The 25,564-nt window shown below is 45.6% G+C and overlaps 1 protein-coding gene across 1 annotated transcript in view; it reads right to left on the bottom strand.

The window, feature by feature from the left end:
* The window catches only part of ITGA8 (integrin subunit alpha 8), a 188,007-nt gene that overhangs the window by 107,317 nt on the left and 55,126 nt on the right, over nt 1-25,564 (bottom strand). Inside the window, exons 6-11 of the mRNA XM_083189390.1 lie at nt 22,334-22,379; nt 15,961-16,086; nt 9,559-9,603; nt 4,922-4,965; nt 4,198-4,254; nt 2,170-2,222 (exon numbers count right to left, since the gene is read on the bottom strand). Coding sequence (XP_083045516.1) covers nt 2,170-2,222; nt 4,198-4,254; nt 4,922-4,965; nt 9,559-9,603; nt 15,961-16,086; nt 22,334-22,379 — 371 coding nt within the window. The remainder of the gene's footprint in view (nt 1-2,169; nt 2,223-4,197; nt 4,255-4,921; nt 4,966-9,558; nt 9,604-15,960; nt 16,087-22,333; nt 22,380-25,564) is intronic.

The following is a 25,564-nucleotide window of genomic DNA, read 5'->3' as shown; positions in this document are numbered from 1 at the left end:
AGGGCCCGAGCACCCACGGAAATTGATGAGCACCCACCCGCTCAGCAGCGGCCCACTCGCCCGTCTCCCACTGCACTCCCCCTCCCTCATCGCTGGCACAGGTACTGTGTGGGCATTTATGTACCGGCACTGTGGGTGCATTTATGTATTTGACACTGTGGGGGCATCTATGTATTTGGCACTGTGGGGGCATTTATGTATTTTGCACTGTGGGGGGGGGGGGGTTGTACCTGCACTGTGGGGGCATTTATGTATTTGGCACTGTTGCCATAATTTGAATATTGGAGACAACTGTGCTAGGTAATATAAATCAGTATTATTTTGTGGCCACGCCCCTTTCCCATGAAGTTACTCCCCACGAAGTTACTCCACCAGCGAAAACATAAATCGGCACCTATGATACACAGTGCTCATACTGGGTGACTTGTTAGGGGTCCTTGAGAGCAGAGTTTTGGAACCACTGATCTAACCACTACCTGCAGCCTAACCCTAATCATAGCACACACCTGACCGCAGCCTAACCCTAACCCTAACACTAAATGCAGCCTAGCCCTAACTCCAGCCTAAAGTTACACTATACATATACTCTATTCATTTATTATCAAAAACTGGTTTCAATAACAATAAAGTAGCTAAAACCAGAGCATTAAACCAGTATACCACGGACTGCGGCCTAGTACTTAGTTTGTTGATAAGTACTAAACATTATTAATTAACAGTAGACTACTACAAGACATCAAAACCGTGCCACTCACCCTCCTAATACTTATGGTAGTCAATCTATAGTCCAGTATTCACACTGGATTTTAATGGGTGAACGATAAAGTCTTTAATGAAGGGACCATTGGGTTGTTCCTTTCCCAGCTTTTCCTAGGTGCCATTAGGAGGCCACTACATATGTCCCAACATGGCTGCATCACACAGTTGGTGGAGCTAGGTACCTGGAGGTACTTATCATGTTTGAACTGCTAGGAAGCCCTCACCTCCTACAAAAATGGAATTGCCGATTGAGGTGGAAGGAAATACCCCCAAACCTCCTACGGAACCAAACAAATGTAATGATATTGGGATGGGGGGAGGGGGGGGGGGTAGTCTTCTCAAATAGGGACAAACTTACCTACTGTTTGATTTTTGGGAGCTACAACATCATCTATTTAGAATATGCATCTTTACATGTCCTTAGACATAGTGAAAGCATGGTGTCAGCATATACGGTGATATCAGTTGTATGTCTTTTACAGTTTGCATAAGAAATTAATACGAGCATCCACATTTTATAGCCCCAGCATATTCAGCAGCTACTGCAATTGTGAGGTAAAGTTATACATTTTCATAGTCCCTTATGGAGGAACACTTACTAGAAAAGTTCTAGATGCATGTAGTGCCTTTAAAATAACAATGATGGCTTTAAAACTGTATCCTGTATTTCTTTATACTAACTACAACAGACTTTGGCAGACCCTTAAGGACCATACACACTGGGCGACTTTGAGCTGAAAGCTGCTCAGTTTTGTCATTTGAGCTGATTTCAGCTCAGAAGTCACCCAATGTGTATGGGGCAGCGTTGAGCGGTGAGCACTGATGTCATCGCTGGCCACCGCAGCTCATGTGCTGGTATTACCATAGTTATTCTGGTTGACACGCAAGCTTTGTAACACCGCCCGCACGACTGGCTGGCAACCCCTTGCACACCGCGTTCCCCTGCACGCGTACGAATGGATGTTCAGCATAAACATCCATTCGCATTTTGCGTGCGGGGAGGAAATAATTTGATAGTCAACAACCGCCAAAGATTTCTACAGTGCTCGCAGATGTAAGAAACCTCTCTGGTGTCTTCCATCTACGAGCGCCTTGTGCGATCTGCAAGCGACTGCTCGTGCGCATAACGGTATATACACATGCGCTCGCCATCACTACCCTGCTCAAACACGCAGGGGAGCGAGGCGATTAGAATAAGGGCCATAATATTCCACAGCATAGGGGAAACAACAGATTACAATGAATACTATGAAAACATGACTACTTATTTATTATGGTAATGTGAAATAGATTGCAGACAGCCATCCTAATCCATAAAAAAGCAGCAAAGTGGCAGATTTTAGCAAAAACACCGTTCTTCATGGTGGTAATTAAGAGTTACCCAAACATTCAGGGATAGTGTTAACATACCCGTCACTGTTTACATCTGACACTGCGACTGTGTATCCGAAGTACGACGCCATCTGGAAAGAGACAGGTTTAACAATGGCTGTTCCTTTCTTGTATAGCTGTCAGACTATTGGCATAATGACATCAAACAACGTTTTAATGGGGGAAAGAATCCGTATATATTCAATATCTGACTGAATAATTTAAACAGTGGGTTGAGCTTTGACACGCATGGCTTACATAGGCCAAAGTGTTATGGTAAACAACATGGAGGTGATTAGGGCAGGATAACCCTGTTAGAGGATGTGATTATAAACCAATGGGCTGTGTTGTAGACAGACATCTGATACGATGTACAACACACAGATTTGTGACTGATCTTTTACAAGTAAGACTGATTACTGTGTATAAACCTGTACATAATGCCTACACACTGAGGTGGACGCCATTTTGTCGGCTGCATTCATTTTCATAGAAATGCAGACATATTTGAATGCTGAAAGGCAGTCTAGGGGGGATGGGGGATTTTTTAAAAAAATCCTCACTTTGAAATATAGGCCCTTATTCTGGTAGGTGCGGTAATATCCACGTGCGTTCGTGCCGCCGATGTTTTGTGTCTGCGCATGTGCAGAGGCGTCTCTGCGCATGTGCGAGCGGGGCGTACGGCCAAATCCCGCATGAAATGTGAACACTCCGAACAGGGGGTGGAGAGGGGCGTGAAGGGCTATTTGGGCTCATTACCATATGCATACGCCCCGCGTTTGATGGGCGTTCCCATGCAAACGCTGGGCGTACGTATGGTAATGCAGCCGTGACGCACGTGTAGGGGGCAGCTAATATGACATCGCCGGATGTCAGCTGCCCGCCCAGATCCCTGCTTTTGCACGGAAAAATGTCCGTGTGGTCTGAGGTTGCGGGAGCTGGTGGACCACTCGGTCCTGCATTCGATGGTCTGCGACCATCGAATGATGGGGGAGGTTCCCTGAGATGGAGGAGGCGTATTCCATGAAAAATACACGTGCGGTCCGTTCGGCCAGCTTCTTACCGCGTACGGACGGAGTTGGCGATCCGTTTGGAAGGCGGGGTTTCGCACGCACGGTCCTGGCCGCATATTCGGATCCGGCCGCACCGATCAGAATAAGGGCCATAGTTAGGCATAGGCTAACAAGAGATTTGAACCATCGAGTGCTCAGCATAAATAGAATCCAAGGAAAGATGTGAGCTTCTAGGGATGGGGTGGAGGAGAGGCAATGTTCGTGAGGTCTGTATAAGATGGAATCGGAGGTCCAGATTGTTCCTATCATACAAAAATAATTGTTGAGCCTCAGTTTAAGATAGAACAGAAACAAAAGGCTGACCGGACTAATAAGGTGTACACACGATAAGAATTCATCTATTTTTTCATTCGAGAATCAAAAAGAAATCAAACGCATTCGATTTAGATTAGATACAGTTGCACAGCCCCATAGCATCAAAATCAAATATGTGTAGGCAAGACTATACAGTATAGTACACACCTGTACTATATAGTATAAATCAAATGTGTACACTGCACCATGGGATTCGATCCTGATTCTATCTGCATCAAATCGGGATTGAATAGAAAATAAATTGCACCGTGTGTACACCCGTTAAGCGGTGTTTTTTGTACAGAGCTGCATGGTGATGCCCTCCTGCACAGTGGGAGAGAAATACATATAATAATGGCGATATACAGGGGAGACCTGCAATGAGTACGGGTGCAAATTAAGGGTGCGTGGAATCCTACTCCTAAGGCCCCCATACACTATGCGATTTGGGCCAAACTTCACCCGATTCCGGCAGATCAGGCATCTGTATGACATCCGATCTGATGCACGGTCAGGTGTGCGTCCGACCTCTGACCCCCCCCAAAGCGGTGGGGAACGGAATCACATGCAGAGGGGCTGCGTGAGAAGGCCCTGGGCGGCTCATAGGTATCGCATGCGACTTCTCTATCTTCGGAGAAGTTGCATAGTGTATGGGGCCTTTAGAGCTTATCCTATAGTGACAGCAAGTTTCCCACATTACCTGATCACCTGTGAAATTGTGAATGTAGGTCATATTTGTAGAGTCAATAATGGTAACCTAGAAGAGAATGTCAGGCTGTCAGTATAGATCTGGTTCTAGGCTGACAATCATACACGTACAAGATTCAGTGTCACACTGCTCATCACATCCTACTGCGTCCTCCATAACTACAGGCTACAGTACATTTATATACAAACTACAGGGTACAGTACATTTATATACAAACTACAGGGTACAGTACATTTATATACAAACTACAGGCTACAGTACATTTATATACAAACTACAGGGTGCAGTACATTTATATACAAACTACAGGGTACAGTACATTTATATACAAACTACAGGGTACAGTAGATTTATATACAAACTACAGGGTACAGTACATTTATATACAAACTACAGGGTACAGTACAGTTTTATCATACACAACCAGTTTTGTCATTTACAATGAGTTTAATTAGATGATAAAGGTTGGAAATTGTGTTTGGCGCCTCTGGGAAAGATTGCAAATTCTTAATTTCTTGTTTGTTTTAAATGTTGGGTCTTAATCCCATTGAGGCTGCTAATTGCACAGGTTTTTATATGTTGTCTGATTTTGTGGCCCCTAGCAACAATCAGATGGTTGCTATAATATAGCTAGTACATTATATAGTTATAGCTAGATATATATGCAGTATATATATATATATATAAAACACAATAGCAGCACATGAGTACATACATATCCAAAGTTCTGATTCCCCCTTGGTACTCCAGCCACCAACTCTGTGAACAAAATAAACCGATAGTAAAAAACAAGATATAATAATAATAATAATAATAATTGTATTTATATAGCGCTCTTTTCCAATAGAACGCAAGGCGCTTAACAGATAGAATCTTCTCATAAACAATACTTAAGAAGGAAATTATGGAAATTTTTGAGTAAACAGGAAAGTCTTGAGTCTTTTTTTTTAAGGATTCTAGCGTGGGGGCCTCTCGAACTCTGCAGGGAAGTGATGTTGCATAGAGTCTGACCTGAATGGCTAAAAGCTCGACACCCAGACAAATTACGGGAGATCCTAGGTACTGCTAAAAGTCCTTCATCTACAGACCGCAGTAATCGGGTGGGACAGTATGGAATCAGAAGCTGCTTCAGGTACCTTGGGCCTTGGTCATGTAGGGCTTTGAAACTCAGCAAACTAATCTTGAAGATGATTCGCCATTTTATGGGCAGCCGGTGAAGGGAGTAAAGAATGGGAGTTATGTGGCTAGAACGGGGCTGGTTGGTTACCAGCCTGGCAGCTGTGTAATAGAGTAACTACATTGTTCCGTCGAAAAATATTGGTGAACCCCATAACACCCACATTTAACTGGGCCCTTGATCAGGAAATACTGCTGCAGCCCAGTGTATGATCATGTTCTGCTTGTTTGAAACCAACATTTTATTCTGCAATCAGATACTATGGACTGACCTAGAAGACTGATCTTGGCGATGAAGGAACTGAACTTTTTGTGTATTAGGAGAGGCATGAAAGTTTCAGCTGTGGCTGAATTACTGCAGAGATTAAAGGGACAGTAAAGCAATAAACAAAACGGGGTTATGTTAAATATTATGTAATAGCGGCACGTGTGGAAGTAAAGAATGTTTAACGCTAAAAAAATGTAAGATGATCGTGTAAACCCTACATGCATTTCCATGTACTCCTGGTGGAGTAAACAACCATCTGGAATAGAGCTGGCCCCAGGCTTCTATTATGTCATGTACTGCATGGGCCTGATTTAGCTTAGCAAAGCAAAAACAGCCCACAAATAGGCAAAACTTTATGTACTTACAGTATCTATTATATCATACCTCACAACTGCCCAGATTTCTGCAGGACAGTCATGTTTCTTTGTGACTGTCCCAAGTCCCCACATGTAGGTAGCAGTGTCCTGCGGTGGGGGGGGGGGGGGGGGACAGTAGTGAGTCACCCGACCAGTTGCTGCTCTCCTTAGCAATTGAATAGACCATCTACTCATTGAGGCAGTGAAGAGAATGGGGGAGTGGCTAGGGAGGTTCGCACAGGGACCATGCACCCAACATAGCGGGCGGGGGGTGGAGAGGGGCGTCGGGCACCACCATTAGCATACGGGAATGCTGGGCGTTCTCACGCTAATGAGGCCGTGGCGCGGGTGCGGGGGGGCGGGCACACTGCCTTTACCTTATGCGTCGTGGGACGCAGCGCCGGCCGGGGGAAGGCATAGAGACTCAGCGGTGGCTGACTTTCAGTCCCACTGGCCAGATGCTGCAGATAGATCGCCGCCGGGCGGAAGTACTGTACAGCCGTCCGTACAGTACTTCCGCCCGGCTCCCGCCGCAGCCCTGCAGCGATCTATCTGCACCATCCATCTCTGGCCAGCGGGACTGCCACCGCTGAGATTGAGCCACCGCTGAGATTGAGCCACCGCTGAGATTCTGAGAATTAAGAGGTGAGGGAAGGGAAGGGGAGTGGAGGGGGAAGCTTCACTGGCACTGAGGGGCAATGTGTATCTGGCACTGAAGGGCAATGTGTATCTGGTACTGGGGGGCAACGTGTATCTGGCACTGTGGGGCAATGTGTATCTGGCACTGGGGGGCAATGTGTATCTGACACTGAAGGGCAATGTGTATCTGGCACTGGGAGGCAATGTGTATCTGGCACTGGGGGGCAATGTGTATCTGACACTGGGGGTCAATGTGTATCTGGCACTGAAGGGCAATGTGTATCTGGCACTGGGGGGCGATGTGTATCTGGCACTGGGGGGCGATGTGTATCTGGCACTGGGGGGCAATGTGTATCTGGCACTGGGGGGCAATGTATATCTGGCACTGAGGGGCAATGTGTATCTGGCACGGGGGGGCAATGTGTATCGGGCAATGCTGAGGGCACATGTATCTCACACTGTAGGGGCATGTGTATCTGACAATGTGACCACGCCCCCTTTTAATGTGACCACGCCCCCTTTTCCCGAGCGCGGGCGCATAATTACATCCTTAACTTTTGCATACCCTCACTTCTAAATTTCCACTTCGACCACTGCCTTTATGTATAGATGACTGCACTGTACCACTTCCTATATACTGTACTACAGTATGTGTAAAGATGACTGCACTCGCACTGTACAACTTCTCATACATTGTACTATATACTGTATATATATATATATATATATATATCAATTACTTGTACTAGGAACAAATTGGAGAAAGTAGCGCCTAATGTCTGCTAGTGTGAGAAAGTGACAAGTGTGAGAACAAACAAGTGTTTGTTGAGCTAATAAGCTATTAAAAACGTAAACTACAAGTTGGATCCCTATAGGCTGCGTACGGATGAAAGCATGGTGTTTAATGTATATCTTGTTTCCTTGTCAGTGCCACGTTAATGTAGATCAGAACAGGTCTGTGATGTGACAAGTCCAGCGTAAAGACCTCAGGAGGACAGCTGGTTTAAAGGTAATTTTAAATTTTTTCTTTTCCAAAACACACTCAATCACTGTGATCTCCCATCAGGAACAGCTTGTTATATGGTAGAAGTGGCAAGACTAAAGCCTTTCATCTAGTTAGCACACAGACAGGCCCTTTGCTACAGCTGGTCCCTATTAAGGTAATTCCTGCCATATCGCCGTATTCTGCCTCACCAGCCATCGCTGAGCTCAGAGACACAGGAAAAGCATCAGGCGTTGCTTGTACCTAGGTTGGCCAATCGTAGGGGGAATTTTTCCAATCCTGGCAGGTGGAGAGGTGCGGCAGGCGTACTGCGCAGCATGACCTCTCACCACGCCACACTGCGCAGCCGGGAACAGGAGCATTGGGGCAGCTGCTCAGACGCTGCCCGTTATTAGACAGCGCATGCGCAGGCTAATCCCAGAATCCTGGGTTTGGAAGTCCACACCCAGGATTCAAATCCCGGCAATTTCAGAGAAAAATCCTGGGATTAGCCACCTTCCTTGTACCTATTTGTCCCATCATAACTATCATTTCAGTACAGTATTTAAAGGGAATTTATTATATGCCCAAAGTGATGGGGCAGTATGGATGGTGTAGTGGTTAGCATTACTGGCTCACAGCGCTGAGGTCATGGGTTCTATTCCCACCATGGCTCTAACTGGAGTTTGTATATTCTCCCCGTGCTTGCGTGGGTTTCCTCTGGGTAGTCCGGTTTCCTCCCACAATCCAAGAAAAAATTATACTGGTAGGTTAATTGGCTCCTAACAAAATTAACCCTAGAATGTCTGTGTGTGTGTGTACATGTGGTAGGGAATATAGATTGTAAGCTCCACTGGGGCAGGGACTGATGTGAGTGTTTAACTATACTCTGTACAGCGATGCGGAATATGTGTGCGCTATATAAGAAACTGGGTACTTATGTAATATCTGGGCTCCCATTTTTCTTATGAGACCACGTCCCCTCGCGGGGCTCGCTGCGCTCACCACGCTTCGGGCACGGGCATCAGTTGCTTAATAGGGCCTGATTCATGATTGTAAGTAAAACAGAAAATCAAGCAACTGGGGAAAATCATGCTGCACTGCAAGTGGGGCAGATGTAACATGCGCAGAGTGTACAGGGGGCATACACACAGGGCGATTTCAGCCCATTTTCTAAGAGATCTGACTAGATTGCTTAGAAATGGGGCACTGCTCGCTCTGTGTATGCCCTGCAGCGATGGCGACGTGCGGTACAGGGAAAGCTTGCACTGGGTCTCTCTAGAGTAATGGGCTTTGCGGCTTAGCGAGACCCTAAAACAATGCCTTGCCAAATGCCCCCCCACCGTCGCCAAATCCCCTCGGTACCATGTGAGGGGATGTGTTCGCCAGAAGGAGAATGATTTTTCCTGCCTTTGGAAATAAAACTCAGTCTGAACTGAGTTTTATTTCCTCCGCAAATTGCGAAGACGGGGTGGGGGCGCTGATGTCCTGCGATGTCAGCCCCCCGCACCCAGCAGGAATCATCCCGCCTACATTCCCAGGGGAACTCCCAGTGTTTTCATGGGGGTTCCCATAAAACGCTGAGCGTTCTCCTTCTCTGGTCTCGTTTACGTCCCTCCATCCACGCCACAAACGGCCCTGCGAGTGTGTAACTCTCTGAAAGCCGTTCGGTGCCGGGGATTGCACATGTACAAACCCCAACCATCGCGGCTGGGAGGAATTCGTATGTCTACGAGCGATCCTGAATTGACCTCTATTCCATTAATTTTATCCAACAAGTACATTTGTGTTACTGATAATGGAAGACTACATTGTAATGTAATATATAGTACGCTCATAGCTAAACAGTGATGTGTTTCTCAGCATGATAAAGCCTTTCCATCGGATGCTGATGTGATATGTATATTAATGATCTAGGGCCAGTACTTTACCTTGCTCGGAATCGTCTGTAAATTCTCCTACAGCCACTGAGTATCCTGTTCAGGGAGACAATTAGGAGGAGAGACAATGACCAATCAATTGAGAACATAAAACACACATCTCGGAGAAAGACGGGGCTGTTTATAGAGTATTCCAGGAAAGACACATGGCGCCAGAGATGATAATGACTATGCAGCTGTATTTATATTTATGCTGGTGTGTCCCGTCATGCATGCTAAGGCTGTGTACAGTAACATAGGAGAAGATAATGGTTACGGTTCTACAGAGAACACTAGTACTGTCTGTATACTGTGATGCAGCAATAATATCAGTGATGTCGCTGCTGGTTCCTTATGAATTAATAGAACACATCTCCAGGAATATTGGTCAAGCAACACGCTTTAAGGCTTAAGATGCCCATACACCTGCGTTATCGATCCACCGGCACTGCCTTTCCGCACTCAGAATGCACCGATCAGCAGCCAGCTATGATCAGGGATCCAACGTTGGATCGGGGTAAATTAAGCCCCATACACACTAGGCGATATTGTTAACAATATTGCCTCTGTACACTTAATATCGTTAACAATGTCTGACCCATTGTTAATGATCCCCTCCCTCATCCTGAGTGTTCAGATGAGGGAGGTCCTTGTTAATGACGGCCATACTGCAACAAGTGTGTATGCACATCCCAATGCCAGCACCCGCCAATATTGGTGTCAGTGGGGAGTCTTAGAAGGTTATTCTGGTTCACTCACAAGGCTGCAAATTTCACAGCCTTGCGTGTCCTCCAAAAGCCGCGCCCCAACCGAATGGCTGCCCCCCGCCCCTTGCACCCCGCAACCAACAAATGATATCTCCAGCGCTCGCAGATCTGAAACACCTCCGCGGGTGCCCTGTGCAGGAAACGGGGGGAGGGGGGGGGGGGCAGCTGACATCCGCTGATACATTCAGCTCCATATTGTGGGGTCCATATATCCCGCACTCGCGTCGTCAGGGAATTAGCATGATAACGCTCAGCGTTTTCATGGGAAATCCCCTGGCCCAAAGCCCTACGCCCGCGGGGGGACCAATTAATCCAAAATCACCCCCTTAGTGTGTAGGGGACTTAAGCATGTTAAAAAAGTCCAGATTCCGCAATCCCGGCCCGGAGACGGGGACCGGGATTTATTTTTTACACATGTTTAATATCACCAATCCCAACGGGACCACCAGGGGACTGGAGGATTGCCCCAATAGACCACTAGTGTAAGGGCATATTTAGTACAGTACGTCTGTACTCCCTCTCCTACATGTCACAGGCAGTTAATATTGTATTATTTCACATAATTAAGTCACTTCCAGTGGTTCTTACACAAAGGTATAATATAATCTGACACAATACATCAAGATTAAGGCATAAGAACAAACTTCTAATTATGTTACAGTGCATGGTTCCAATTAGTTATATTACAGTATATTACGGATGGCCTACCTCACAACAGGCCTCACATTATGCACTAACATCCAAACGTTGTGATTTAATCACTGGTGAGAGCCAGGAAAGGCCTTACTGTGTAATTTGCCTGTGCAGTAGGTATTTACATATGAACGCATCACGCATCCTGTTTGATCGGTCACAGAGACACTCAGCCTCAGAGAAATTTTCTTGTCAGCTGGAACCACCGTACAGCCAATGGGAAGCCCTAATTACACTAAGAATCCCAGATACACACATTCCAAAATATCAGGTTCGTCAGACATAATTATTAAATATAGATGTTACACATTACACCAGGCATGTCCAAACTATGGCCCTCCAGCTGTTGTGAAACTACACATCCCAGCATGCCTTGCAATAGTTTTAGCATTCCCTAATAGAAAAACTGTGGCAAGGCATGATGGGACTTGTAGTTTCACAACAGCTGGAGGGCCATAGTTTGGACATGCCTGCTCAGAATACATGAATAGGAAGGCATTATGAAATGGCGGGGCAGCGCTGACCTGTTCGCTAGGCTGCGAGAATATGTGAACAGGTCTGCAGCAGGCCCACACTGCATTATTGCTGTGGTTTCTAAAACCCTTGCCTAACAATACAGTCCAGGGATCATACAGGGGACATTCCCAGGTTGGCCCCTTTCACACCAGCCTAATCCTTGCATTTGCTGGTGTGAGGGGGGAGAGTTAGTGCGGGTGGCAGAAGGCGTGGCTAGTGGGATGATGCTGGCGGGGCCAGCCTGGGATTGGCTTGGAGCTGTGAGTGGGATGCGGGGGGGGGGGGTGTGTGCATGCGCCCGGGATATCATTCGCCATACCGGCACCCATCCCCCACAGGCATGACCTCCCGGACCGGCACCCATCCCACACGGACAGGATCCCCCAGGTCTGGTACCCTGGCTGCTGCTGTCTCCAAGATACCACAGACAGACTCTGGCCCCTTTTGATAAAAAGATACCGCCATCAACTACTATCCCCCCACAGCACAGCTTCATCCCCAGCAGAAGCCGGGAAGCTGGGTAAGTCACTTTCACACTGGCCTGTAGCTAGCAGGGTTGAAATCCCAGCACATCGGTCCTGGGAGTTTGGCCCGGGAGCCTTTCACACCAGCGCTAGATGTGGGTTGTTCCTGGGGCCAACCAGGGAATTTTGGCTGGAGTAAAAGGGCTATAATTGATTGACTGAAAGAAGGCGTTTGAGGGTGGTAACCGACCGATTACTGGGAGTGTCAAGGAAAAGGCAGGTGTGCCTAGGTGTTTGAGGGCCTGATCGACGGCTTCTATTGCAGCTGCGGAGTACGCACAGACTGCACACAATGGAAAAATTATTCTATATCATGGTTGCCTACTCTCCCGGAATGGCCGGGACGGTCCTGGAAATCGGGTCCCCCTCATGGCCCCCTGGTAAGGTAGGCAAGCCTCCCGGAATTGTGCCCGCCCTCTGCATCCCGGGAGGGGGTCCGTGGGACCAAATGACGCAGAGCGTGTCATTGTAGCCCCACCCCCGCTGTGCAATGCCTGAAATACCGGCCATGCATGGGGGGTGGGGGGGGGGGGGTGGTGGCTATAAGGACACAATCGCCTAGCCATGCAAATGAATAATGAGTTTCTAGCACCGCCCAGATCCACCCCTTTCCTACCCTGCCCCCTGCCTTAAAGAACAGGGCAGCTCAAAGGTAGGCAACCCTGTTCTATAGAAGGCGGACAACTATTTTTTGCCAGTCATGCTTACCATAAGCAGGCTTACATATGGCTGGGCGGCATATACCCATACCTCCCAACTGTCACGATTACAGCAGGACAGTCCCGATTTTCGGGTCCTGTCCCGCTGTCCCACCCACGGCAGGCATTGTCCCGCTGCGGGGGGTGGCAGTTGGGAGACCCCCCAATCTAATAGAATAGATGCTGTGCTAATTAGCATAAGCCGCACCCTCATTTGCATACGCCCCGTCCCCTTTTCGGACGAGTGTCCCTATTTCATCATCACAGAAGTTGGGAGGTATGATACACCTGATTGCAGGGCTCTGCAATTTAGCAGAGCAGCGATCAGTTCTGAATGACCCCCTATATCGTCAACGACAGCTATACTCCTGGATGTGGCCACTGAATTTTATATTTAACCTAATTACAGGAACGCTGCTCTATCTAAGAAACATATACTGTTGCATGTTGGTCTGCTTTTGCAAAACACAATGCTTCGGAGACGACAGAATCAATGTCATCCTAATACATGCAATTATCGTGTGTATATTTTCAATGTTAATAAACATTCATCCGCTTCTCTGAGAGATTATCTGGGAAATGAAACTATCTCTACGTATGTAAATAAACCACACTGGGGAGATCAGAAGAACACTTTAAGGCAGGGGATATCTAAATGGGCTACATCCTGTTTATGCAATGCAGTACTGTAACTGCTGCGAAATGTCCTATAGATTCTGGCATTTACTGACCTGGATTACTTGCCCTCTGGTGAAGGAAATAACCTTTTTTTTTAAGCAAAATTCCTACATGCTCAGTAATTGTATTTTATACCCAGTTATATTTTTTAAAACACAAGGGTCAATTTACTAAGATGGGGATTCTATTTTAGATGGGATGTTTCGGCTGCACCCACTCTGTGGAATGACCACCCAAGCACAATAAGACTCTCCTCCAGCCTCCAAACCTATAAGCGTTCCCTAAAAACTCATCTCTTCAGGCAGCTTATCAAATTCCAGAACCAGTATCTATCCTTATGTATCAATGCCTATTTCCCTATAGATTGTAAGAGCAGGGCCCTCCTACATTTTGTCTGTAAATACCCTGTTTGTTGTATCACTGTCTCCTTTGTAAAGCGCAACGGAATATGCTGCATTATATAAGAAACTGTTAATAAATATATAAATAATGTTGCCCATCCAATCAGATTCTATTTCTTATTTATTTATCACCTTCTAGAAGATAAGTAGAATCTGATTGGTTGTGATGAGCCACATCCCATCTTCAATAGAACTCCCATCTTAGTAAATTTACCCCATTAATGGCAGGGGTATATTTAACCCGTTGCTGTGAGCGATGTGCAAAATATCCGCTACAAATGCGAGGGCCGTAGTCGAGGAATGTAAATCACTTCAGTTATTGCCGGCAGATGATCTGAAGTCAATTATTTGAAGTTTAGTTAAATATTGCACCCCCCAAAAAAAAGCCTCACCCGGCATTCAGCGGATATTTTGCACACCTCTCCCAGCAACGTTGGCACTCAAAGGGTTAAAAACTACAAAAAAAGCGGGAATGGTATAATAGATCTACAATGTCTAGGTCGGAAACATACGGTCGACATGCATTGTCTACGAGGGTTAAGTCAACATCGTAAGGTTTAGGTCAACCCTGTTCAAAAGGTTGTCATGACAATTGTCAACGCAGAAATGGTCGACACGATTGTTTTTAAAGGTCATGTCGACCTTTTCCATCTGTCGACCTTTTCTACATATCAATCTAATGCGTGTTGACCTATTGACTGTCTACCTACACATTGGCCCTTATTCTGGTTCACTCGCGAAGGCAAATTCCTTCTCAAATGGACAAAACCATGTGCACTGCAGGTGGGGCAGATGTAACATGTGCAGAGAGAGTTAGATATGGGCGAGTTATTTTGTTTCTGTGCAGGGAACATACTGACTGCTTTATTTTTACGCTGCAGTATAGATCTCACTTTGAAGTAAAACCCCACCCAAATCTAACTCTCTCTGCACAAGTTACATCTGCCCCACCTGCAGTGCACATTTTTTTTGTCCATTTGAGAAGGAATTTAGCTTTGCGAGTGAACCAGAATAAGGGCCAATGTGGATCTAGCATACGGATACCACCGATATGAGCAACACCTCGACATTTCCTTTTCTAGAAGTTTTAGTTACTGGTCCTGGAAATGTTTCCTGCAACAGTACCAAATATACAGTACTGTACAAGCAAGCGTTCCAGTGCTGAAAGCAGGAGACTAGCAGCTCACATGGGCCAACAAGCAAGTGGAAGAGGTCCCTGTGCGGTTACAACATTCTCACACTCACACCCAATTAGATCTTCTCCTTCCCAAACTAATACTGAACTCTGCACACCACTGCCAAGATTCCAGTTACATGAAAGTATACAGTCTGGGCAGATCAATGACCTGGAAGCGCGGGCAGAGCAGCCAGAGATGTGACCTCATATTCCGCAGTCACGCCAAACAGCCCTTCTCAGCACGCCTGGGTCCATGCATCTATTTTGAATGTGCGTCTTAGTCACAATGGGATGCCACAGAAGAGCCTTAAACACACATTAAAACTAATGGCAGCCTGGTGTCTTTGGTGTTTGGATGTATGTGTGGTGCAAATAAGATCCCAATTTAAAGTAAGAGTTTGATCGGCTCAATCGCGCCAGGCGTATTGCACTGTATGGCGTATTGATGCTAGGGGTATAAGGAGATGAGGCCACAAGTGGTATCGTATGTGCTTAGAATCTGCACAGACAGATCACAGTTACTGTCATTCAACATTTTCTGCCAGACACAAACAATAGCCAATCATTTCCGATTGGTGCAGATCGGCATCATAAAAAGCCAACTGGATCTAAAACTATTTGATTGGCTGAATACAACACAGTGTGAATGGGCACCAATGTTCCTCTGCAGGTAGACAAAGGACCAAATTCTTGTTGGCTCAGTTAACAGCGAACTTCACTGCGTACCGGGCACTGAAACGCCGCCCCCGACGATTCCCCTCGGTACCAGAATAAATAATTCAATGTCTGCCGAAGAGGGAGTTGCGCAGATCCCCTACCATCGGAACAGGGCCGATCATTAAAAAATCACCCTCCAAGAGCAATTTTAGAAGTAAAAGAAAGTCATGTTCAAATATAAAGGTACTCAATAAAATGGATGTGTCCTAATTACAGAGGAATTTGTATAACATAAGGCCTTACCTTGGAAGCTATCGTCAGATTCCGTATTGCCCATTTTGGTCTGTTTCTCAATGTCCCCATTCTTAACCATGGTTTTGAAGGAATAGCCCTTGATTATTTCTGCGATGTTGGCACGGAAGACCTGTCCTGGATACAAAATATAATTGTTTCAAGAAAGATTTGTCAAAAATAATCCTTTTTTTTTTTTTTTTCTCAATCCATCTAGAACAGGAGTAGCCAACCAATCAGAGGCAATAAGCCAAAAAAGATGGTAAAGCAAAGAGCTGATACCATGCAGAAAATGGGCACGGCCTAGCTACCAACAAGGCCAGGCCCCATTTTTGTGTTCACACCTTTGAAATGACATTTGTGTTTGCATGACCCCGCACCGAGACCTGCTATGATGTCCGGCCGCCGCACCCGATCTGCTTTACGGCCACCGTACTCAGACTCTCACCCCCTTGCGGTCTCTGTCACCACTTCCTGACGCTGGGTACAGCATGCTCTTGCGATGTGACGTCATGACCTCACGTCGAGCTCACAGCGAGGCAGCGCACAGTCAGAGGAGGCAAGCGGCACTGCCGCAGGAGCCACAACTCAAGAGCCGCCCCTGATCTAGAAAAAAATAATTATGGACTTGGATTTTCTTAGAGGCAAGGTCAGCAGCTGTAGGTCAGAGGAACCATGATGGCTGCTATCCCTATGTATAGAGCTCTCGTAGCTTATATACAATGAAGGCACACGTTCTGCAGACTGAATTTATGACAATGAGGACCGTTCAATTCTCTAAGGTTTATCAATCTGAGGGAGATGTATCAAACCTGAGATAGAGATAAAGCAAAAAGAGATAAGGGGTTGATGTATCAAGCAAACACAATGGAGAAGTTGACCATTTTTTTATTATTAAGGGGTGATTCAACTTTGACCGGTTGGGGCTGAATTGAGCAGCGTTCAAATGGTATGTGTATGTGTGTGGTGTGTGTGTGTGCAGACCCCGCCCCCTTTTTGGCCATCTCGGGCTGAATTAGAAGTAAATTTTGACTGACGTTTAATTCTGAAGGGGGAGAGAAATCATTTCTGTTCCCTTAGGCCACATGCGAGGGGATGAATAAAGTATAACCAGTATAAACTCGTCGGTAATAGCTGCAACTTTTCCACTTTTCTCACTCTTTTCATTGCTTATTACTGTACATCAAGCCCAAAGTACCAACCACAGGCTGTGTTTGAAAACTGCGAGGAGTTGAGTGGTTGGTACTTTATCTCTCACCGTTTTATCTTTCTCCAAGGTTTGATACTGTACATCTCAACCTATGACATCACTAGTTACTAGGGAAAGGATAAATAGTATATAGTATATCAGTTCACGAAATGGCTGCTTCCACTACATGTACAGTATAATACACATTATAAAGTGGTTATCCGGTTGATGGCTCGACTGATAAGGTCGACGCTGGGACTGTCTACGTGAGTTTTTCATGATTTTTTTTCGTTTAAATGACTTGTTCTTCCGTCACAATACAAGTGGACCTAGAGGGGGAATATACTATTGTGCCAAGCGCAGTAAGGCACCATGCCTGGAGCATGGCGACCTCAGTGACAGGGTTTGGTACACTTATATGGTGCCCAAGTCGACAGATGTCAACATACAGATGGGGCTTGTCCCATCTTTGCAGGGCTGGCGTTTCTAATGCCAGCCCCGTCATCACGCCATCCCCGCCAGCCGGCGCGCGCGCACGAGACGCTCGCGCGCCCCCTGGCAACGGAGCCTGCCTCCAGTCCCCGCTGCCTTCCCCGCCCATCGCCGCAGGTACCCCTCACCGCCCCGAGCTCCCCCTAACCCTGCCCATCTCCCTGAAGTGGAGGCGGGCAGGGACACGCACCATCCCCGCCGAGAGACTGTAACGCGCGTGCGTGTGAGGCGCACGCGTGTCCCAGTTCTGGGTAGCCCCTGCCGCTCGCCAGCGGGGAGGGTCTGGCGAGCCCCGGTCAAGGATGGCAGGGGCTACATCTGTAGACACCCAGAAAAAAACTTGAAAAACTCATGTCAATCTTTTTATGTGTCAATCATTTCCATGTTGAACTTTAGATTGTGTTGACCTTTTCTCAATGTAGACTTTTTTCATGTATTGACTTGACTGTCGATCAATAGCGGTCAACCAATTGACCGTCGAAGTAATAATCCACACCCTTATGGAGAAAGTCCTGAATTCACATCACATTCGCACTAAAGGCTGTTATAACCAATGTTTGTTGGCTTGTGTGCTTGCAATTACAGGCATTGATGAGCTAATTACCTATTAACCTCACATCTGTTAACTTTTTATGGCCGGAAGTCTGTGAGCAGTAATAAAAAGAAAGTCAGCGCAGTGCACACTAGCACAGAAGCACAACTGTGCTCAACATGGAGAAGTGATATCATTGTTAGTAACTGACCTACTGTAATCAAAGCACGTACTGTATCGGGGGAAACGTAATAGGATGAGAGATTCAGAAAGTGAGAGATTTGGCAAGAAATCTCCAGGTTTTCTTAAAGCGGCAATCATTTACACTACAAAATCACACTGGTTTTGCAGGGTAAATGATTGCCACCTTAAAAAAACCAAAGTTCTCACTTTCTGAATCTCTCATCCTATTACATTTCCCCCCAATTCGGCCATCTGTGGCTAGAGTAAGGGCCAGGTGGATGTAAGTAAAAAGTGGAGAGTGATAAACAACCAGCCAATCAGCTCCTACCTGTCATTTTTCAAACCCAGCCTGTAACATGGCAGGTAGGAGCTGATTGGCTGGCTGTTTTATCACTCTCCATCATTCTCATGCTAATGCGGAGGGCGGCGGAGCTGACATTACTGGATGTCAGATGCCCGCCCACTTCCCCCCCTAGCCTACACGCATATGTAAGGTTGCTCAGAGCAACCGTACATATGCGTGCACCCTCCCCCCCAGTGACATGCAAATGGATGTTTATGTGCGAACGCACATTGCGAATGGTGGGCCGGCGTACCACCATTCGCAAGGCGGGATCTGGTTGACCTGCAAGGGTGCGAATTCGCATCCGAATTTATAAACCAGAAAAACCCTTATGGTGTATTGAAACAGAGAGCACACCTCATCTAAAGCAGCGTAATAGCCAGTGGACTACATTTCTTTCCCACCATAGCTGGCAATCAAGGCGGAACCTCCACCATACCCTACTCTCACCTAATCTAAAATATGTCCCTTTTGCTGTAAAATAAACCCCTTCCTTTCTAAACAGGTGTTTATCTCAAAATCATATAAAAGAATGTTGGACCATTGAGTTCTATAACTATTAAGGCCCCCAGACACCAGGACAATGTGCACAGGATCCACACGATTTCGCGGGTCGAGTGGTCAGCCCTCAGATCCGACGTGCTGCACGTCTGATCCGTAGGCTTCCACTGGGGTCGTAAGCTTGGGCCAGATTCTCTAAGCCTCAAAAGTGATAAAATCGAGAGTGATAAACAACCAGCCAATCAGCTCCAGTCTGACATTTTTCAAACACAGTCTGTGACATGGCAGGTAGGAGCTGATTGGCTGGCTGGTTATCACTCTCCAATTTTATCACTTTTGAATCTTAGAGAATCTGGCCCATTATGTGCTTTTAAAGCACATATGATTGCTTGTTCGACTGCAATAGGGAACAGAAAGGAATAAAGCAGAGGAGAGGTAGCATGTTTTAAGAGATAGGTGTGCAGGAGCAACAATAAATCGTATTCCATCAAACGATACAATAAATCGTTCGGTTGTTTGCAAGATTGTATACTGTATACTCTCAATATGGTATTCTCCGGGCTTATGGGTAATTGGATGCAAAATTGGTCAAGTTACAAGTCTTTAAGGTGCGTGCCCAGCCTAAGATTAGCCCCACAGCCTATCCCTCCCCCTATCCCTCAACAATCTAACATAGCCTCAATCAATTTGGGCAGTTATTGGTGAAAAAGGGGAGGTATTTAAATATTTAAATTAACTGATTTTGACATTCTCCTCTTTTGTCTGATATCTCCCCATCCTCTTGCCTGCTTCAAACGTGTAAGAATCGGTAACCGGGAATGACATACCAGCGGAGGAGTACCTAGGGCACCTTGTACCATGTTGATGTCCCCGACCATTTGTGATAATAATTTATTGCAGTCTTTATTCCAATTTCAAGCTGTGTTCATTAGTTCCACCAATACACTTCTCCAAATGAACACTGTAAAGTGAGTTTATTTTTAAACATATGGCATCCTGTATCTCTTAAAACATGCTTTCCATCAGATGCTCTAGAACCGCCAGGCCAACTATAACAAAACAGCTTAATAATTTGAAGTAAAACAGGCCAAATAAGTTCCATTAGACATAAAGTATGTCTGTCATAAAGTGCTTTTTTCTCCTATATTAATGTGCTAGCTGCGTGCCTGCCTTGATATTAATGTAACTGTGCCGAGTGTTTCAATAGATAAATTCACCAAGCTCCATAAACTCGGGATTATACAAGAACCGTGTGAAAACGAGATGGGAATTTATTGTTATAACACATCCAGCTATTACATAATCTGCTCAGGAATGCGAGAAACTAGATAGTAACAGTAGACATCCATTTAACAGCAAAAAGAACAAAGTTATCAAATGTACAGCTTGTCATGAAGCCGCTGCGGCAGCCATTTTGTGCTTTGAAGCAATATTCAGGAGAAAGGAGCCTATCACATTTAGGGCGGGATGTTGTAACATCCGCAGCCCATTATCGCGCCCCTTCGCCGGCCACCGCATTTTTAATAACGGCATATGCTGTAACATATGCGGTTATTAACGCAAGGGACAGCTCTTGCCATAAGAGCTGTCCCTTGCGATGCGGTGCTGGCACTGGACTTCCGGGTCTCTGACCCGGGAGTCCATCTGCGCATGCGCAGAGTGACGCGCCGGCCGCAGGGCATGCTGGGAGGGATCCGTGATGGATCCCTCAAACAGCGCTGCAGTAAGAAGCCCACTGCGGAGGGGCCATACAGCATACAGAAATGAGGTAAAAACCCAGATAACAGGGTTTTTACCGCATTTCTGCTTTAGAGAATCTCCCCCTTAGTAGTTACCCTGAGGTATGAAGTATCTCTTCTCTTTTAGTGAACTGATATTGGTTGTGCTAACAAAATGGCTGCCACCTCAGTTAGTAGTGGGTCATCTTTAAAAATAAATGTATGCACAAGTAACAGTAGTTTAGTACGGTAAATCAAATCAATATATAAAAGTTTAGCACATATTTGCAGCTCATATGAATGCAATCCACTGCTCATCCAGCTTATTTTTATATGTAGCAGAAATCAGGATAATCATAATGGAGGGTGCGTAACAAGATAAAGAAAATAGAATCTTTCCTTCCAACCAACGTCTGACTTTACATACTGTAGTAAGAAACTGCGACTGGCCCTTAGTGCTTCGGGTCGTAAGACAATTTTACAAGGATGGCTAGACAGCACACCTCCACCAATACCATTATTTTTACAAAAATTGTATTTTATTTTTAGAATGGATTGGATGGAAACTCTGCTGTCCAAAGAAAAGAAGGTAGCAAGTTTCTTGACCCTTTGGGAACCATATATAGATAACCTACCACTTCCTATAAGGAAACAATTGCATGGCAGTCTCAAAGATACTACCTTGTACCTCACTCGGTTGGCGGCAAATAGTCCCCCGATAAATCTACATTGATAGTATTTCTCTGGGCTCCAAGACTTACAACTAAAAACACTCCCACACTTGAAATGTTGGTTAAAGGATGGGCCTCCACACTGGCTACTCTCTATGTTGTTTATTGTTCTTATTTCTTCGGACATTTATAACCGAAAACAGATTATATCAGATTAGGTCTATATTATATTACTGTTGACTATATTCACCTATGATACTCGTTGTATAACATCTCATGTGATTGTAATGTATTTCCACTGATGCCTCAATGCAATAAAAAATAAATAAAAAGAAAAGTAACATCCATTACATTAAGTTTATACAGATGGACCCGTTTTCATTCAGCCCGACAGGAAGGCGCGGCTTAGCAAGCCCTGAAACGACCATTGAATGATTTCTCTACCCTTCTGAAACAAAAGGTGTCTGCTCGCCTGGTCTCACACGCACGCATGTCCCATTCTCTGCAAATGGCGGGCCGAGGCGGGCAGGCGCGGCGCGTTGTTTGGCTGAATGAAAACGCCTCCATCTGTAACTATAAAAAGACACCTACAGTAGTTGAAAGTGACAATAACATGTGGACACACTTGGGGACGTTCTCCACCCTTTAAAGCAACATAAATCCCGATAAGCCTTACATGACTCAATTCGACAAGCCATGCTCTTCCATAGACTTTATTGACTAATATTGCTATAGGTTTGGTTACATAAATCTTACCTTGCCAATAAAAGCTGCCGGGTCCTCCTACCGCTATGTCTCCGTTCTAGACATAAGACAAATTATGGCATTAATACTTTATATGTGTAGGCTGCCAACCGCTCACACACACACACACACACACACACACACAAAAAGCACTTTACATTGATAGCAATAGATGACTGAGGCAGAAAAGGAGATTGTAACGTTATATATTACACGGAGCAACATTTAAGGGCTACACAGTTGCATATCCACTGGTTCTGGTTGTTTCTAAGAAATTAGATATCGTATTTATAACAAACAACTTTTTTTTATCTTGAGAGGGGGGGGGGGGTAAAGAAGACATTGGGGCTGATTCTGTGGGGCTGATTCTGAGATTGACACTAAGCAGTAGGTTTTTGTTGCACCCGCTACTGTGAAGTTATGCGGATTCTGTTTAGAGGCACATACAGGCTGACACGGACAAGCCCCTGACACGCCCTCTGACTGAAGCCACTCCCTTTTAAACTTCCCAGGAGGTCCATGCAGAAATGTAGTCACATGGAAATGGCCATGTTTGTGGAAGAGTAGCAGGCAGGTTGAGGGAGTGGCTGCATACTGTAAATGATGGATACACAATCAATGACATTGCAGGCCATTATCAGATAAAAAATGTGCATGTTCCATAAGTTACTAGGATGCATCTAATGACGTAAAAAGTGGGCATCTCAGTCCTTGCAATGTCAGATGCCAGCTTGTACGCAGGGGAAGGGCTGATTCTAACATTGGCATATAAGGGCAGACTTATGAACAAGCTCCATCATAAGCAATGATATTTAAAACTCGTTGTGTATGGTAAATGGTGCTCCAGCCAATCAGCTCCAGTGTTTGAAAAATAACAGTTGGGAGCTAATAGGGGCAGTGGTGTCAAACTCATGTCCCTCCAGATGTTGTGAAACTACACTTCCCAGCATGCTCTGCCACAGTTTTAGCAATCCATTATATAAAATCTGTGGCAGGGCATGCTGGGAAGTGTAGTTTCACAACTACTAGAAGACCATGAGTTTGACACCACAGGGCTGGAGTATTATTTATCATATGCAGCAAGTTGTTTAAGATAAATCTCATTGATAAATCTGCCCCACAGTCACAGATGCAACTACAGCAAACAACCCGAAAGTAGTGGCATCAGCCAATTGCGGTCAGCGTATATGAGCCTAGAAAAGCTGATAACAGAGGCTTGAGGTTAGGGAGAGAACGAGGTGTAACTTCAGTTGCAGTTATATCTGTTTTTAATATATTATATATATTTTACAATGTTATATTGGATAAACCTTTATTTAGTATTATACACTTTAGACGTAAGATCTGCTTTGTCCCGATCTATGCACTGTATACTGTATATACAGCAGAGACCACACACACATAAACACGGCAGAGATTCCCACAGATACACTTAAAGAACGTCATTCATTTGCTCAGACTGGAACTGAGCCAATGCTCAGGAGAATGGAGCCAATCCATTCACTATCGCTCTCTAGGAACCAGTGACATCACTAGGATTATCCACCTATCCTACCCAACTACAGCAGAGCAGAAGCTGCTGCAGCAGCCAGAGCAGGTCTCCTACAGTCCACCGACCCTAGCCAATCAAAGCAGAGCAGAAGCTGCTGCAGCAGCTAGAGCAAGTCTCCAACTATCCACCGTCCCTTCCCAACCACAGCAGGGCAGAAGCTACTGCAGCAACCAGAGCAGGTCTGTAACTATCCACCTACCCTTCCCAACCACAGCAGGGCAGGAGCTGCTGCAGCAGCCAAACCTATACTCCAACTATCCACCGTCCCTTCCCAACCACAGCAGGGCAGAAGCTGCTGCAGCAGCCAGAGCAGGTCTCCAACTATCCATCTAATTTCATTTAATGGACCCTTATAGGCCTTTAAGGGTCTATTGAAGGGAGTCTGTTTATTGTGTTGCATTCAGAAAGTCAAACGCTTTCCAACGACATATCACAATGAATGGAAAGAATAGAAATAGCATGGACCCGGTCCCTTTTGACAGTACCCTTAAGGGCTCATCCAATTAAACCCATCTTCGAACTGAGATCGTCTTAGGTAGTGCGCAAAGTTTGAAGAAAATTAGTTAAAGTGTTTGAGAGTTATCGTGTAACATCCATATCCATCCACACACACACACATCGTTCAATTATACTTATACTCGATACACATGGACAGAAATTCTAAATATCTGCCATTAAGTGTTTTAAAGTGATTAACGAGTGTCTTGTTTTAGGATTCTTGGGATTAATATGTACCCGCAGAGATCATTAAAATACTCTGTTTTACACTTCCAGCCAGAATATATTGCACAATAAAAAGCAATGCATAGACTCTGACACGTAATCTAAGTAAGTTGTAGATCACTCTGCTTATTCTGTTACAGGGTGCAATATTCTCAGCGAACGGCCAAGAGGAAGACAGCTCCAACTGAGAGACATCAGTGTCACCAGCAGCTGCTGTGCTACGGAACAGTCATGTGATAAACCTCCCTGGAACGATCTGGAAACTCAGGGTTTCTTGCACTTTATCAGTTAGTTTGCAAATATTTATATATTACACAACGATGTTCTAAATACATCTATTGTGGGGAACCACCGGCCGACAGTTACACGGCATTCATTTGAAAGGATATAGCCAGGGCACTCACAACTGAGAAACGGTGTTCAATCATGAATCAATGGGGGTTGTTCTGGTTGATTCGCAAGGCTGCGAATAAGTCCACCAAACCCTGCCCCCCCCCCTCACAGCGTGTGTCCCCACGCACAGGCTGTGAATGGATGTTTAACATAAACATCTATTCTCATGCTGCGGGGAAGACCCACATCTTTCGATGGTCGCCAACCATTGAAAGATATGGAAGGTGTACACCAGTGAAGTCAAACTTATGGCCCTACAGCTGTTGTGAAACTACACGTCCCATCATGCCCTGCCACAGTTTTAACAATCAATTATATAAAATCTGTGGCAGGGCATGCTGGGATGTGTAGTTCCACAACAGCTGGAGGGCCATGAGTTTGACACCACTGGTGTATACATATAAAAGTGACTTTTTAAGTCACTAACATATGCGTGCACGCTGGTAAAAAATGGGCAGGCAGCTGACATCCGGTGATTAGCATGAGAACGGCCAGTGTTCGCTGGGGCTGCCCGGCGCCCCTCTCCGCCCCCCTGCCCGCTGTCCTGGGTGCGTACACCCGACAAACAGACTGTT

The sequence above is a fragment of the Crinia signifera genome, chromosome 5, assembly GCF_055691185.1.
Source record: "Crinia signifera chromosome 5, ASM5569118v1, whole genome shotgun sequence".
NCBI classification, from domain to species: Eukaryota; Metazoa; Chordata; class Amphibia; order Anura; family Myobatrachidae; genus Crinia; species Crinia signifera.
Note: the sequence above shows the minus strand (reverse complement) of the source record. Positions and strands in the feature narration are given on the sequence as shown.